Here is an 18,372-nt window from a genome sequence, read left to right as displayed (position 1 = left end):
AGTGTTGTCCCTCAGTTTGCATGTAGCTTCCCCTTACTTCCACCCAAGAAAGATGGTCACCCCAGGGGTGGGCTGTAGCCTAGATCACTCCCAGGTTGGGTTCTCCGTGGGGCACGACCATCACGTGCCAAACGGTGCGGAGCCCTTATCTTTCGCACTGAACACCCGAGCACTACGACTCCCAGCATGCATTGCACCGAGGGCCGTTGGCTTTGCTGCCGGAGGCGGAGCACAGCATTCTGGGAACTGTAGGACGGCCTCTGGCTGCGCCTCTGCACTGACAGGATTGGCCGATGGCGCCGCCACTCACCCGTCTCCCCGCCCAGCCTGAGGTCGGCTGGCTCTATAGAGAGAGCCCGGCCGTCCGCCGCAAATCACAGCCGCCGAGGTGCGCGTGAGGGATCGGGGGCGATTCCCGCCTAGTACCCGGTCTGGGTAAGAGCCGGCCCGGAGGGAGGCAGCGCTGCTGGGGTGGGCGAAGGGAAACCAGCCTGGGCACGCGGGGCGGGGAGCGGGGGCAGAGCCGTGGGGGGCTGGGCGGAGGGGAGCCCTTCTGGAGAGCGGGGGCGGGCAAGAAATGGCTGTAGGGATGGGAGGGGGCGGGGGAGATGAGGGACCTCGCCCTGCAGGGGGTCTGGGCCTCAGCGGGCAGGGGCGCGTCGGGGATCCACCCTGTGCTGGGGGCCTGGGCACTGAACTGGGAAAGGGGTAGAGCAAGACTCCAGCCTGTCTGGTCATGGCAGCCCGCTGGGGGCAGTGGGTACAGGGGAGTTCTTCGGGGGGGGGGGGGGGGGGAATGGGATTTCCTCAGCTCGCAGTGGACCTGGACCACATAAAGCATAGATAGGGGTGATGTCTCATTCCCACTAATACCGTACCAAGACCCCTTAAAATCAACAGGCTACAACTACTAGCCGTTGACCCACCCGACCAGCCAAGAGGTTTTATTCAAATATATAAGGGGCTAACAAAAAGAAAAGGAGATCTTGGGGCACCTTAGAGACTAACAAATTTATTTGAGCATAAGCTTTCGTGAGCTACAGCTCACTTCATCGGATGCATTAATGTAACGTAATTACATTAATGCATCCGATGAAGTAGCTCACGAAAGCTTATGCTCAAATAAATTTGTTAGTCTGTAAGGTGCCACAAGTCCTCCTTTTCTTCTTGCGAATACAGACTAACAGGGCTGCTACTCTGAAACCTGTCAAAAGGGGCTAACAGTAATTCTGCTTGGTCTGAAATAGGTGTCCGTTTCAGTGTCCAGCCTTTGTTAGTGGTGTAAAACCAACCCACTGAAAATGACATTACAAGTTGTTTTAAGTAGAGAAACAACTGATCAGCTGCAAAATCCAGGTGCAGCTGTTCGCACTGAGATAAGGAAATGGTAAACAGGAACTGAAAGGAAACAGCACCTGTGTGACCTGTGGCTTTGCTAATGAAACTTTTGCACAAGACAGAGTTGTAGGGAAGTAATTTACTTAGGAGCCTGGGGTATGTAAGTGGTCGGTATCATTAGTTATAATAAATTCATACACCCTTTTATGAGCACCATTGACCGACTTAAAAACTAGATCCACTGTTTCCAAGAGAAACTATAACGTGTTAGGCATTGAATAAACAAAGGAAGCTATAATCTCTGTGCAATCTAAAAGTAGATGCAAGTGCAGAGGAAAAATAAACAAAGTGACCGCAGTAAGGAATAGCTTCAGCTTGAGTGTTTGTTTATTGTTAAACATAAGGACCATTATCAGTTGCACCTCAATCTAGCCGTTATTAGTCAGTTTCTTTTCTCAGGCTTCAAGTTGTTCTAGGACAATGGTTCTCAACCAGGGGTACACATACCCTGGGAGTATGCAGAGGTCTTCCAGGGGGTACATCAGCTCATCTAGATATTTGCCTAGTTTTATAACAGGCTACATAAAATGCATTAGGGAAGTCAATACAAAGTAAAGTTTTATACAGACAATGACTTGTTTATATTTCTCTGTATACTATACACTGAAATGAAGTACAATATTTATATGGTAAAAATGAGAAAGTAAGCAATTTTTCAGGAATAGTGCACTGAGACACTTCTATATTTTTATGTCTGATTTTGTAAGCAAGTAGTTTTTAAGTGAGGTGAAACTTGGGGGTATGCAAGACAAATCAGATTCCTAAAAGGGGTACAGTAGTCTGGAAAGGTTGAGAGCCACTGTTCTAAGGTAAGGCTTTCATTGGAACATTAGTCAAAAGAATTTAAAATTTCCTGTATAGATAATGGACTTTCTCCACCCACTGCAGATTAAGTTGGAAATGTCCTATTGCACATACTTTTTTTTTTTTTATAGTTGAGGTGGACAGTATAAGCTTTATATGAAAATCTGTTAAACATTTATACTATAGTAGTGCCCCAAACTCTAATAAGGTTTGGACTGAACACTGTAGAAGTACACAGCATGATACTGTTCTTGCCCTAAAAGTCTAAAATATAAAATGGCAAGACAAATCATAATGAACAATTAGAAAAATGTTAAGTATAAAGTTTTCTAGTTATTTATTTCCCGAAACCACCCTCCTCGCTGTAAAGGTGTCATAACCAACTTGATTTACCATGGCTGACCAAAGTGCCTATTTTTTACTGTTTACACTCAAAGTAGTGGTGGTCTTGATTACAGAATGATGCACAACACATTATATACATTTTTGCATTGATATGTACCTGCAGCTTGGACAACTATTTCATGATAAAAAAAATACTGACAAAATGTCCCTACATGTTAAGTATGTGAGTAGGTGGATTTGAAAGGAAACAGCTGAACCAATTTCACTGAGACCTCGAGAACTGTCATGTTACAACCTGGATTTCATAGGATGTTAAGAATAGGGTTATTAGTTTCTCAGTCACAGGGAGGAGCTGCTGTCTCATTTTTGCTGGGAAATGGGGGCATGTCACTGCTCCTGCTGCTGTAGGAATGAATGAGCTAGCACTGGAATAGCAGTTTGAAGCAATTTTAAACTTAAGGTTAATTGTTAAATTGCTTTACACAATTTGTATTGTAAAATAAAGACTGTCTTGATTAAAATATGGACTGGAATACTTTCTATTTACTGTAAATATGGCCTTTGCACATTTTCAATGACTGTACCATTTTTTGCATAAATGATCACAACAAACCACTAATTCCAGTAATAATTAATGCATATATCAGTCACTCGTGGATTTAGTAAAGCTTCATGCAGTAATTATCAATATCTAACACAGCCTCTACTGCTTGCAAAATATTATATTTTTAAAAGGGAATTAAAGGGGGAAAATCCCCACTGAATTATAGAAATTAGGAGACTTTCTACATGCTGATTTCAGTGAGAGCTGTGGTTACTTCGCACTTCTGATCCAGCCACTTACCGTAGAACCTTAGCTGCGAACACCAGAGTTACAAATTGACTGGTCAACCACACACCTTATTTGGAACTTGATGTACGCAACCAGACAGCAGCAGAGACAAACAAAAGCAAATGTAGTACAGTACTGTGTTAAACTATTTTTTTTTTTTTAAAAAAGGGAAAGTTTTTTAAAAAAAATTGACAAGGTAAGGAAAGTGTTTGTGCTTGTTTCATTTAAATTAAGATGGTCAAAAACAAGAACAGCATTGTTCTTCTGCATAGGAAAGTTTCAAAGCTGTATTAAGTCAGTCTTCACTTTTGAAAGAACCATAATATTTTTTGTTCAGAGTTTGTAAATCTGAAACGTGTGTAACTCTGAACAAAACATTATGATTGTTCAAAAGTTTACAACTGAACATTGACTTAAAACAGCATTGAAACTTTACTATGCAGAAGAACAATGCTGCTTTTAATCATGCTAATTTTAAACGAAACAAGCACAGAAACGGGTTTCAGAGTAGCAGCCATGTTAGTCTATATCCTCAAAAAGAAAAGGACTTGTGGCACCGTAGAGACTAACATTCATTTGAGCATAAGCTTTCGTGAGCTGCAGCTCACTTCATCTGATACATGCAGTGGAAAATGCACAATGGTAGATTTGTGCCAGCAATGCCCCTCTGCCTTGTACATTGGCCAAACTGGACAGTCTCTACGTAAAAGAATAAATGGATACAAATCAGACGTCAAGAATGACAACATTCAAAAACCAGTCAGAGAACACTTCAATCACTCCGGTCACTTGATTACAGACCTAAAAGTTGCAATTCTTCAACAAAAAAAGCTTCAAAAACAGACTCCAACGAGAGACTGCTGCATTGGAATTAATTTGCAAACTGGACACCATTAAATTAGGCTTGAATAAAGAGAGTGGATGTGTCATTACACAAAAAAACTATTTCCCCATTTTTTATTCCCTCCCCCCCATTCTTCCTCACACGTTCTTGTCAACTACTGGAAATGGCCCACCTTGATTATCACTACAAAAGGTGTTTTTTTTTTTTTTTTTTTCTCTCCTGCTGATAATAGCTCACCTTACCTGATCACACTCACAGTGTATATGGTAACACTCATTGTTTCATGTTCTCTGTGTATATAAAATCTCCCCACTGTATTTTCCACTGTATGCATACGATGAAGTGAGCTGTAGCTCACAAAAGCTTATGCTCAAATAAATTTGTTAGGCTCTAAAGCACAGAAACAGTTTTCTTACCTTGTCACACTTTTTTTTTTTTTAATTTCCCTTTTAGTTTAACGCAGTCCTGTATTGTACGGTATTTACTTTTGTGTCTCTTCTGCTTGATTGCGTATACTTCCAGTTCCAAATGAGGTGTGTGGTTGACCAGGCAGTTTGTAACTCTGGTTTTCGTAACTCTGGTGTTCTACTGTAGCTGTAAACAACTGCAATGTTTATCATTCTAAATATAATGAAGACATCTTATTATCGCTTATTAAAATTGCTGCATTTAAGGTGACTAGGTAATTAGATCTAAATTATCACCATCATCCGGGTCACCCAGCACATCATCTGATCTTTGTGAATTTTAAACCCTTCAGGTAGAGACCATTTTTATTTGTCTTGTATAACATGTATGTTCCTAAGGTTCTACTTTATTACTAGACAGATTGAGAATTGCAGTTGTCTTTTATTTTTAAAAGAAATGAAAAATTTATTACAATTGTATTTTTGTACCTGTGAATTCTTGATAATCAAATTAATTGAACAGGTTTCCTGTTGCAATTTGTGACCTGAAGGTATAGGATGTGACAAGGAATATTTTCCCCCTCACATTATTGGTCTGGTTTCCTCTTTCAGCACAGCACACTGTCTTTTTAATCTACCTAACATCTTTTCAACAGTCTAGGCTTGTCCTTCAGAGAGACATTTTTTAAAAATTAGAATCAAGCAGTGAATTAGGTATAATAGCTCTTTGTTACACATTTGATGTTTGAGTTTGTTCTAAAAGCTATTCAGAAAACTCTGTAGATTTTAGCATTTATAATTTTTTTTGTACCTTGCTAGCATTGCTGTCTAGTTTAATTACTTTTTTCTGCCCTAAATTTAAAACAAAGGGACTAAATCATGAAACAGAACAAGACAGACAAATAGAACTGATGAAAAGTAAACACTGCAAATGTTGTATAGAAATTAATTTCTATTTAAAAGTTAAGATCTATTAGATATTGAGCTGAACTCCATTTTTCTTTGAGATCTTGAATATGCCAGTGATACTGCCTTGTTGACTCAGTCTGGTGAATCACTACAGCTGATGGCCAATCTGGTTGAGCAAGAAGCAGCACACATTGGTGGTCTCATTAATCCAGATAAAATTAAGTTCCTGGCTATTACCATCAAGCAGACTCCAGCTCCAGATTACAACCAGCTCAGTATTAACCTGTCCAGATGAGATGTCAAGCAGGTAGCAGCTGTTAAACATTTGGGCCGAGTCATAGATAGTGCTGCAGGGTGCTTGAAAGATGTAGACACGTATAGCAGTAGCTGCTGCCATGTTTTGGGCCCTTCAACAGGCTCTGTGGTGTGGTTGTGGCATCAAGCTTGCTGCAGATCTATAGAATCACTGTTATGCAGACTATTGTGTGGAAGTGGAAGGTAGGCACTGAAGAAAGCCAAAAACCACTCCTTTAAAGTTTTTGATTCTTATAATCTTTGGCAGCTGCTTCATATAAAGTAGCTGGACAAGATCATAAATGAGGTTTTGAAGCCAAACCCAGCAACTGCCACCATCAGCACTGGTTTGGTTTTGATGGCTTTCTTGATATGGACATATCGGAATGAGGACCAACAAAATTCTGAAGCATGTGTACCAAGGAATATAACTATATGGCTGGTGATCATGTAGTCAGGAAAAGCTTTGGTGGTGTGACAAGATAGATCATTTTAAGCACCTTGCCAGAGATTGGTTTGGGTGATGCTCAATTTGCCAGGAGGCTGTAACGCTTTGGGATTTGCCATGTTGTTGATACCAAGGAATAGATGTTTGGCTTCCACAATATAATTTACATGAAAGTGTAACTTGCATGTCCTAAATCCCTAGTCTTGGGTATTTTTTTTTCCTTGTACATGTCTGCCTAAGGCAGGTTCTAGAATAGTAGGCCTGGGGCCATGTTGCCCTCTGGTTATCCATGTAAGAGTAAGAGCACAGGATGATTATCAGTTCTATCTGAAAGGGGGCCAGCATTGGAGTGGGAGTAGTTTAGTCTTTGTTCCCATTCAAATCCTTGGCTTGTCTACTGAGACTGCTAACTTGTGCCAATTATAGTGATGGGTTTTGACATCTGTCTGTTAGAAACTGGACAAGAGATCCACCACCTCATTTCACATAGGTCGCTGAGCAAGGATCAGATGATAACTCAGTCATGATTGACATAACCTGGATTTGAACCAATAAGCTACATCGACAGGAGAACTAAGTATTCTGTGAAAGGCTTAATTTCTAATTTTTAATCTTCTGAGCCTTGTCATAAACAAGAATCGCGTATCTTGATTTACTGACATCATCTGGATGTTCGGCCTCAGTGAACAAATTAGGAAAAATTTTTCCTACAAAAAACAAATGTTGAGGTCTGAAGGATTTGTTAGCATGACATTTAGCTGGTAGCATAGAATTAAACTCAAATAGTTAAATTTTAGGACCATTGGAGAAAGGAAGAGAGCCTGAGTATAGCTATAGTCCAAATACCTCTGATCATGAAACCAAATTTGGCAGGGGATTAAGGCACCATGTAAATTTATGGAATTTCACAGATGATTAAATATCTCTGCCTGGACCTCAGAGCTGTTGTTCACAGCACAATTATGTACTCTGTGTGCATGCTGTAAACATGGCATCTCTTCAAGACATTGGCTGTTCTGTTAAGATATGCTTGAAACTTCTGAAGGGAGTGGCAAAATGGACAATTTACAGTTCTTGTTGGTGGGCTAGTTTGTGTTCCTGTGGAATGCAATAGGTGTTAAAACTAAAACCATATAGTTGTAGACAAACTTTGCTTGTTAGTTCCTTGTATGCTGAAAGAAGCAAAATTTGTTTTTAGCTCATTAACAAAAGTTATTGCAATTGAATGAAGTAGCTAATAATTCAGTCTAATAAATACATTTTAGTCATGCACTTCCAAACCACGTTTGCCTGCAGTGATTTAGGCCATGGAGAGATGAATCTCAAGTATTCTAGGATCTAACAAGCTTAGGAAGAAGGCAAAACCACTGCGTACAACCAAGCTCTAAGATACAACCGCATTTGTTCCAACCCCTCAGACAGAGACAAACACCTACAAGATCTCTCTCATGCATTCTTACAACTATAATACCCACCTGCTGAATGACAGAGCCAGAAGTTGCCTACTACAGGACAGGCCCAACAAAGAAAACAACAGAACGCCACTAGCCATCACCTTCAGCCCCCAACTAAAACCTCTCCAACGCATCATCAAGGATCTACAACTTATCCTGAAGGACGACCCATCAGTCTCCCAGATCTTGGGAGACAGGCTAGTCCTTGCTTACAGACACCCCCCAACCTGAAGCAAATACTCACCAGCAACCACACAACAGAACCACTAACCCAGGAACATATCCTTGCAACAAAGCCCGTTGCCAACTGTGTCCACATATCTATTCAGGGGACACCATCATAGGGCCTAATCACATCAGCCACACTATCAGAGGCTCGTTCACCTGCGCATCTACCAATGTGATATATGCCATCATGTGCCAGCAATGCCCCTCTGCCATGTACATTGGCCAAACTGGACAGTCTCTACGTAAAAGAATAAATGGACACAAATCAGACGTCAAGAATTATAACATTCAAAACCCAGTTGGAGAACACTTCAATCTCTCTGGTCGCTCGATTACAGACCTCAGAGTGGCAATTCTTCAACAAAAAAACTTCAGAAATAGACTCCAATGAGAGACTGCTGAATTGGAATTAATTTGCAAACGGGATACAATTAACTTAGGCTTGAATAGAGACTGGGAGTGGATGGGTCATTACACAAAGTGAAACTATTTCCCCCCACTGTTCCTCAGACATTCTTGTCAACTGCTGGAAATGGCCCACCTTGATTATCACTACAAAAGGTTCTTCCCCCCCCCCCCCCCCCCCCCCCCCGTAATAGCTCATCTTAAGTGATCACTCTCCTTACAGTGTGTATGATAATACCTATTGTTTCATGTTCTGTGTATATAAATCTCCCCACTGTATTTTCCACTGAATGCATCCGATGAAGTGAGCTGTAGCTCACGAAAGCTTTTCAAATAAATTTTAGTCTCTAAGGTGCCACAAATACTCCTTTTCTTTCTTCAGCTTTGATTCCCTCTTGCCCTTATCTCTGTATTGGAATTTGTGAATACAAATGTCACAAGCTCTTCTGGTTAATAAGGAATGAGCCAATGTGATCCCCGGCACTTTGTGTATATCTGTCAGCCCATTAAAAGTTTTCCCTTCTCTTTTCAAAGGTATTCTCTTTTGCTAAACTATTGACAGAATTATTGGTGGCCAGTAGAGCCAGTCTTGAAAAGGACTTGTGCTACATGCCAGTCACAAATGCTTCATCACCGCACACTGCAATTTCAGAAGTGATGTCAGCTACTTTTTTGGGGTACTTTGGGTAGTCAGTGGGGCAGATGGTTTTGGCACATTGGGGAACTAAAGCTGATTTTGCCTAGTCAGTGGTCTGGTAAAGATATAATGGTGACATGCCCACTATGCAGTGTTAGTACAGAGTATGCTTTTGAGCTGGTGGTTTTGCTCCTCAGAAAGCAGTGCTGAAGCATACTTCCCCCACCCCCACAACAACTTTATATACATCACAGTAATGTCTAGCTATCAAAACTTGGTTTTGGTAAGTGGATTATTGTAAAACGTGGTTTGTTTAGGGTAGGGGGGGGAAGCATCTCATCTTTTTTGTGTTGCACCAAAGGTGAATGACTATTAAAGAAATTTGATTTAGTAAATCACATTAGACGCAGCAGACTTGAGTTTTCTGTGGCCAACAATTATAGAAAAATGATATTTTGGTTTAATGACCTACGCCGTTTATAGCATACTGATTTGGTAGCACCTTACACCCACTTAACACCAACATGAAGGAGTACATGGTGCAGAGCAACAGAACTTCTCTCATTTCTCCCCAAAAACAGTAACATTACTTCCTTCTGCCTCTTCTAGAAGAGTCTTTTGGAAAGAGCTCTGAAGGGTGGATTGACACACAGGAGCTGTGATGCTGGTTCTCTCTCAGTTGTAAATTGAAGTTCTCCAAGCTCCACTTCCATTCCACTTCCTGTTTGGGAAGTTTGCCTTTTTGGCTGGCACCACCACCAGGGGTTGAACTGTGGAATTCCAGAACTGACAGCATAAACTGCTACCATTTGACCTAAAGAGCCTATGCTGCTAGCTGGGGCTTGTATACTACTCAGTGAGGGGGAAGAGGACCTGGAACATACTCACCAGTGAATTACATAAGCAGGGACTGAAGAAACCAAATAGGATGAAATAGTTATGAAAAGTCTCATGGATTTTTATTTCAGAAGATCTTTATCTCTAAAATGTGGATGATAGTGATACTCATTTCACACATACAGGTCCTAACCAATTTACTAGCTACTGTAGAGCAAAATATCAAAGTCTTTTGGCTTCATTTATTTTGGTCCATTTCGGATTCATTTGTATTCCTTCAAAGGCTTTTATTCTAGGTAATTGTATTTTCACTTCAATGTCAAACTAACAGGAACTGAATTGCACCTGTATTGCAATGTGCTTTTTTTTTTAAATGCAGAAATTGCTGCTTTGGCTTTATTCTGTCGTCTTCTGACCTAGTCTTTCAAATTTATTCCTTAGTTTCTGGAGTTGTGGAGTAAAGAGAGAGAATGATTTTGAAAGCAATTGTATTGCTAGGCTGTATCCTGGGAATCAGCACATTTCCTCTCGAGGATCCTGAAGATGGAGGCAAGCACTGGATTGTCATCGTAGCAGGGTCAAATGGCTGGTACAATTACAGACACCAGGTAAGGATGACCTGTCCAATTCATTACGACGTTCTAACAGTGTTTCATGGAATAGTATACAAATACCAGTCACTGTGCAATGCAGTTTATTCAAATACCTGTCCCATAAACTTAGATGCTCAAATGTCAGAAGTATTTACGTGGTATGTAACCCATCACTTAAATTTAGCTTCTGTACTGGATGACTGGAGTGTGACACCAATTTTTAAAAAAGGCCCCAGAGGCAATCCTGGCAATTACAGGCCAGTAAACCTAACTTCAGCACCAGGCAAGTTAGTTGAAACTATAGTAAAGAACAGAATGATCAGACACAGATGAATATGATCTGTTGGGGAAGAGTCAACATGGCTTTTGTAAAGGGAAATCATACCTCGCTAATCCATTAGAATTCTTTGAGGGCGTCAACAGATGTGAACAAGAGTGATCCAGTTGATACAGTGTACTTGGGTTTTCAGAAAGCCTTACAAGGTCCATCACCAAAGACTCTAAGCAAAGTAAGCAGTCATGGGATAGGAGGGAAAGTCCTCATGAATCAGTAACTGGCTACAAGACAGGAAACAGAGTAAAAATAAACAGACCATTTTCAGAATGGAGAGAGGTAAATAGTGGTGATCTCCAGGGATTTTTACTGGGACCAGTACTGTTCAACATATTATAAATGATCTGGAAAAAGGGGTAAACTGTAAGGTGGCAAAATATGAAGACTATACAAAATTACTTATGATTAAGTTCAAAGCAGATTTTGAAGAGTTACAAAGGGATGTTGCCAAACTAGGTGACTGGGCAATAAAATTGCAGAGAAAATTCACTGTAAATAAATGCAAAGTAGCACACATTGGAAAACATCATCCAACTGTACATACAAAATGATGGGATCTAAATTAGCTGTTATCACTCAAAGATCTTGGTGTCATTGCGGATAGTTCTCTGAAAACATCTGGTCAGGTGAAGTGGCAGTCAAAAAAGCTAACAATATTAGGAACCATTAGGAAAGGGATAGATAATAAGACAGAAAATATCATAATGCCACTATATAAATACATGGTGCATCCACACTTTGAATACTGCGCACAGTGCTAGTTGCCCCATTTCAAAAGGATGTATTGGAATCAGAAAAGGTACAGAGATGGTCAACAAAGATGATTAAGAGTGTGGAACAGCTTCCGTATGAGGAGAGATTAAAAAAACTGAGACTGTTCAACTTGAAAAAGAGGTGACTAAGGGGGAGGGAACATGCTAGAGATCTATAAAATCATGAATGGTGTAGAGAAACTGAATAAAGAAAGTGTTTGTTTGTTTGTTTTTGTTTAATCCTTCACATAACACAAGAACTTGGGATCATCCAATGAAATAACTAGGCAGCAGGTTTAAAACAAACAAAAGCAGTACTACTTCACACAATGAACAGTCAACCTGTGGAATTTGTTATTGGGGGGCTGTTGTGAAGGCCAAAAGAATAACTGCGTTCAAAAAAAGAGCTAGATAAGTTCATAGAAGATAGGTCCATGAATGGCTATTAGCCAAGATTGGCCAGGGATGCAATCCCAGCCTCTGGGTGTCCCTAGCCTCTGAATGCCAGAAGCTGGGTGCTGGGATGACGGGGTGGATCGTGTGATAATTGCCCTGTTCTGTTCATTCAGTCTGAAGCCCCGGGCATTGGCCACTATTGGAAGACAGGATACTGGGCTAGATGGACCATTGGTCTGGTCTGATCCAGGATGGCCATTCTTATGTTCCTATGCAAGTTTTGAATTTAGTCTGGGCATGAACAACTTTCTGCTATCATCTCCCTCTCAGTTTCAGATTAACAGATGTTTCCTTTTATCATATTTAATTTGGAATGTTTTTTTCTGAAACTAAGTGAAATACAGAAATAAACTTTAGTAATCTAAAAGCCAGTCTCCAGTTGATCTTTCCTTTAGCATTCTAACCCTCCCAACACCTTTACTCTTTTTTTTTTTTTTTTTAAATTATTTTCTTGCTCAGTCCTCTTCTTTCTTGACTTGACAAGCCAGAATAGCATCCTCCTCTTTAAAATAAATAAAGGTCAGAGAAGGCCATTATCATCTTGTCTGATGTCCTGCTAGCAAGTCACAGAATTTCACTCAGTCATTACAGCATCAAATTGTGGTGGTTGAACTAGAGCAGGTTTTTCTGAAAGCAATTCTGTATGCTCTTGTCCATTAGGTTCTCTCAACTCTCATTTCCAACAATTTGGCAACTTTCGCCTCTCTGTCTCTCTCTCTCTCTCTCTCTTCTCCCCATTTACATCTCTACCGGTAAAACATTCAGTTAAATCTTCCACTGTATAGGTGTCCTGTTCAAGTACCTGGTCCTGGGACATCTAAGCTTAAGGGTTTTGGAGGCCAGCTTTTAAGGTATGTTTTGAGGTTCTGTTGCTGTATAACAACTTCAGCAGCTCCCTTACACACACTACTCTGGTGGGAGAACATGCATTTAAAAAGACTGAGGTAGGAATAACATTGTATTTTAAAATCTTTAGGAAAAGTTGTTCCTGTGTAAGCTCAGCAGCAGCTTTTAAAAGATGGCAGTTGTTGTTCAAATGGTGGCTTTTTTGCAGGCTTTAAAAAAAAAATTCTCAGTGGATCCAAGTTCCCTGTAAGCTGTGTGGCAGCGCAGCAATGTATTTTGTGCCATGCAGGCACTTAGGGAACACGCCTGGGGCCCTGCCGGTCCAATCACTTTCTAAGTGTATATCTTGGGAATCTTGTTGTTTTAATCAACATGAAATGCAGAAAGAAGAAAATATCCTTCCATTTAAAAAAAAAAAAATAATGGGAACCTCAAAGTTCTATCAAGGTTAAGAAAATCAAAACAGCAAACCTTTACAATTTCACAGCTTACAAATACTTATGGGAGACCTTCTTCATAATAGAATTGGTCTAACCAACATACAGTAAAACCTGCTTTAATGTCACCTTGAAACCCCAATCAAAACCAGATGCCCAGTAGGTCTAACCTCTAACTAAAAGTGGAACAAAATAGTACTTTGGACTACTATCACACCTTCCATCTTGGAGCATGACAAATATTGTTTATACTTCAACATACCTTTTCAGCTAAGTATTTGTTCCCCAATTTCCAGATATAAACTGCACTATAGTGAAGGTTAAATGATTTGGCCAAGTCACGTGCTAGAGCCAGGAATAGAACTCAGGTCTTGACTCCCAATCCCATGCTTCCTCTTACTAGAAATCCTTGAAACTACTTTAAAGTGCTCACATATGACAGTTATTTGCTTAGTGGAGATAAAAGAAAGGGAATTCTAGAGCCATCCAGGAATGAGCTCAAAATTATGCCAGAGGAGGGTGTGTCAAAGATAGTGTTGTGGCAGACTATACGTGCAGTTAGAATTTTTATCCTATTGACAGTAATTAATTCAGCTAGGTATTAAATCTTTTAAACCAACCTATTGCTCATTTGTCAACTTTGTGTAACTTGGTTGCTATTTCTGGCAGAGAAATTGAAGAGGAATACATCATATCTTGTCCCTTTTTAATTAAATATTTCTCCACACACAGTCCAGTCTGTGCAAATTAAATTACAAAATGTGAATTGTCCTCATCAGTATCTCTGTTACTCAGCTTGTCAGCTTTCATTGCCTCACTGAATGCTATTCTTTGAAAGCTTACGGTTTACCTCAATTGTTGTTAACTCAGTAAAGTATGATCACCCACAGCTTATTTTACTTTGTCAAGTAAGATACCAAGATTCCTTCCCCCTCCCCGTGTTTAACAGCTCAGGTGTCAGAGGCAGACAGTCTGTTTACACTTCAGGGAAGGTGCAAATTTCAAGTAATATACATTTTGCATGCTCTCTATATACAGCACCACTGAAATGCATCTTATAGCCACCTGCAGCAACTCCACCCTAGCAACTCATTAATGCACAACATGCTACAGAACAGTGGAGGCCTTGTGCGGAAGGAAGGAACATTTTGATCAAGGACTCTGAAGCTAACCCTCCTCTTATCAAAAATCCCATGCTACTTTTTATATCTATGCTGAATGGATGAGACCTCACCTTTTAAAATATGTGAGAGATTTCATACACAAAGTACTTCTGGGAACTCTGTTTCCATACTGTACCTTGTAAGGATGAAGGATTGAGTCATCCGTGATGGGATACGTACCTATAGTTTCAAGTAATCTAAGGCCTTTTGTATACTTGAGATTCAGCCATAGTGGGCAGCAAATGGTGTCATTGCACTAGTACAACCCCACCTGTAAATAAGGCAAGTGCAAACTGTGCAAATTGTTGCTTTCCTTATCTACACTGGGGAGTTGCACCTTGAAGCTACAGTTTCTGGACATGATGGCTGAATTGGACCTAGTTCCAAATAAAGCCAAGACCTAAGCTATTCATTTATTTTCATCTTTCATAAACAGATCATCTTGGCACCTTGACATTTTTATAAAACATACACAACCCAAAATAATGAGCATGTCCTCGCTACAAAGTTAACTTGAGTCCCTCTACACAGAAAACCCCTGAACTCAGGAGTGGTGGTGTTTTTAACTCAAGGTAGTTGGCCTGTCAGGGAGTATAGTGTAAACCTTGAGTTAGCACAATTCACCAGCTGCTAACACGACTACTCTGCAATCCTCTAATGCCTTCCACAATTCTCCATGGGCACCCAAAAAGGACAGACATGTTCTCTACAATTCACTGGGAAAAATATTCAGAGAGTGGCTCAATTTATAGCACTTGCAAAACCAGGGATATTCGTATTAGTGCCACACATGAGTGCATCTTGTGTTGTGTGACTGCTCTTGCTCAACCTAGGCTAATGTCAGTTAATGGCCGTGAAGACCTACCCAATGAAACATACAGTTGGCCTCACAACAACCCATCCTAATATAACAATATAATCCACCAGAGTATAAAGAACATGAACCAATCTCTGTGAAGATACCCAGACATTATATCATCCCTCCCCAGAAGTCCAGGAAAATAGATAGGTTTTGCAGGACACTGTGAAAGTCAAGAGGTACAGGGCAGACCTATACTTAAAACGCTGCATCAGCTCAGCTGCATCACTGTAGTGCTTAAGTGAAGACAGTTCTCCCCTTGGCGTAATTAATCCACCTCCCCGAGAGGCAGTAGCTATGTTGACAGGAATAGGGCCGTCTACATCAGTGGTTTTCAAACTTTTTTTTCTGGTGACCCAGTTGAAGAAAATTGTTGATGCCTGCGACCCAACAGAGCTGGGGGTGAGGGCTGTGGGGTGAGGCTGGGAATGAGGGGTTCAGGGTGTGGGAGGGGACTCTGGGCTGGGGCAGAGGGTTGGTCTGTGGGCTGGGCATGCAGGCTCTGGGGTGGGGTTTGGGGTGCAGGAAGGGGCTCTGGGTTTGGGGGGGGCTGAGGGTTACCTCAGGAGGCTCCTGCTCAGCAGCTAGGGTGCCAAGGCAGGTTTCCTGCCTGTCCTGGCATCGAGGAGCGCGCCGCGCCCCAGAAGCGGCCAGCAGCAGGTCTGGCTCCTAGGCAGAGCCACACAAGCGGTCTGTGTGGCTCTCGCCTGCAGACACCACCACCCCAGCTCCCACTGGCTGGGAACCAGCCACTGGGAGTGCCGAACCAGTGCTCGGGGTGGGGGCAGCACACAGAGCCCTGTGGTCTCCCCGCCTAGGAGCCAGACGTGCTGCTGGCTGCTTCCAGGGCACAGCACGGTGTCAGAACAAGTAGGGACGAGCCTGCCTTAGCCGGGCAGCACCGCTGATGGGACATTTAATGATCCGGTCAGAGGTGCTGACCAGAGCCGCTGCAACCCAGTGCCTTACATTCAGCTTGCAGTTTGAAAACCACTGCTATAAGAGGTGACAAAATCTGAGGTCTTTATTTCTGAGAATACAGCTGAAGAAAACTAAGTGAAATCCTCCAGGAAAATTCAAATGCTGAAGACAAAAATAAATGTACATAAAATATCTGAAATCTGTTATCTTGGAATTTGCTAAAAAACCGGTTTTGCACTTTTCTTCTATCATGCTTTCCAGCCACTGTGTGCCATTTAAGTCGGAAAAGATATACATTGAGTAACATTCCCCCAACATGCCAGATAGAAAAGCTTTTACTGCATTAGGATCCCTACTGTAGACAGCTAATTTTGCTGCTGGTTCCATTTTCAGCACCCTGTCATCTAACCTACTAGGAACAAGTCTAATGGACATGGTTTTGAACGCTGTAATGGTAACCTTGTCTACACTAGCACTTCCAACATTACTAACACTGTTACAATTAAACCAATGTTAGCAACTGGGAAATCTTTCAAGAGCGTCGGTAATACAGATCAGGCTATTGAACCAGTGGAGCACAGTTAGGGAGGTTAATGAAACAACAGCAGGTATTTTAAGAAATAGTTGACATTTTTAATATATATCTGGTATAAGAATACTTCCCTATCAGAAATGTTATAGCCCCTTATTTATTACTTCAGATCACTGCACTGTTCCCTTAACAGGACACAAACCTAAAAATTTAGTGTAGTGAAGCCAGCAATTCTTGAGAGATTTTGCAGAAAAAACATACAGCCTCATACCAACACTAATGAAATATTACAGGCATGAAAGAAGATGGGGGGCATGCTGTATTTAGGGATTTTCTCACATACTGGAGGAGAGTCTAAAGCTTCCATTTATTAAAGTGTTTTTGGTTTCCATCTCCACAATGAAGAAGCAGCCATAATGGAACCCATACACTATTAGGCCATAATAGGTCCAGCCAGCCATCCTAGCACAAAGGTGGAAACTCCATCCCTCCTTATCCCCTATACAGCTGGTTTTGACTTTCAAATATAAAGGAGACCATTTAAAAGCTATTGTAGTTAAACATGAACAGGGTAAGAGCAGGTCTGCATTAGAAACTTTGCCAGTATGTGCTGAGTCTACCAGATTCTATACAAGGAGCCCTTTACTGGTATAGCATATTGGCAAAGTGCTCCTATTACAGATGCAGATTTCTGGCAAAGCTATATAGTAAAACCACTCACCATGAACAAAACAAGCTGTATGGGTAAAATGAAGTTTTGCCCATATTCCTGTGCCTATATGAGGGGCTTTTACCAGCATAGCTATGCCAGTCAGGATCCAATGCCCCAAGCTGACACAGCTGTGCCAGCAAAAGCACCTAGTGCAGACCTGGCCATAGTAATGTCAGCAGGGGTATGTGCAGAAACTTAACTTTGACCTCTTTTGGAGTGGAGAGTGCATGTTCTTTTCCTTCCCCTCGTCCCAGTCTTGGGAGGAGACCACTCGTCCTGTCCCCTGGCAGGAACTCACTCACATTGACATTCAGAGCACTGGGCAGAAATCACATTACGTCAACACCCACCGTTAGCCTTTGCAATGCTTTGTCTTAATTAAAACAGTCGGATTCCCCTGGTCCGCATCAGTTCTAGGTCAGCTGCCAACGCTGGCCGAGGTAGAACATCTCCTCCCCCCATCTCCATGGAGTGGGAGAGGCAAGCGACCCTGATCCTCAGGAATGGCCAAACTCGTGTCCAGAGGAGTCGCTGCCCCTCAACCCTGCTTTGCGCCTCAGGCCTCCTCTGGCCTGGGCAGGAGCTCGCACTTCCCTCCCACCCCCTGCCGTGGCCCGGCAGCTCGCTCTTCCTTCCCCCACCACCACAGCCCCAGGGCCGAGAGAAGCTCACTCTCCTACCCCCACTCCTCACAACACTGTGGCCCCAGGGCTGGAGGAGTTTTGTGCCCCTGACAATTATTGGGGGGGTCCTGTGCCACTGCTTTCCCCCTTCCACTTGCACATGCCCTTGAATATCACTTAGGAATGTGATTTTTTGAGATTTCAAAACTTCCAAAAATCCTATTCTAGATGCAGTTATATTGGCATGAATGGTTATTTTGCTTGCCAAACTGATCTAAGCTATACCTGCAAAAGCACTCTGT

General features: G+C 41.7%; 1 protein-coding gene across 1 annotated transcript in view; it reads left to right on the top strand.

Moving 5' to 3' along the window:
• The first annotated feature begins 205 nt into the window (after positions 1-205).
• The window catches only part of LGMN (legumain), a 42,918-nt gene continuing 24,751 nt past the window's right edge, over positions 206-18,372 (top strand). The window contains exons 1-2 of the mRNA XM_038407030.2: positions 206-435; positions 10,284-10,450. Of these exons, the coding sequence (XP_038262958.1) occupies positions 10,313-10,450 (138 nt within the window). The 5' untranslated portion in view covers positions 206-435; positions 10,284-10,312. The remainder of the gene's footprint in view (positions 436-10,283; positions 10,451-18,372) is intronic.

Source organism: Dermochelys coriacea, chromosome 6 (assembly GCF_009764565.3).
Source record: "Dermochelys coriacea isolate rDerCor1 chromosome 6, rDerCor1.pri.v4, whole genome shotgun sequence".
Taxonomy (NCBI): domain Eukaryota; kingdom Metazoa; phylum Chordata; order Testudines; family Dermochelyidae; genus Dermochelys; species Dermochelys coriacea.
The sequence above is the reverse complement of the archived record's forward strand: the minus strand, read 5'-3'. Positions and strand labels throughout refer to the sequence as shown.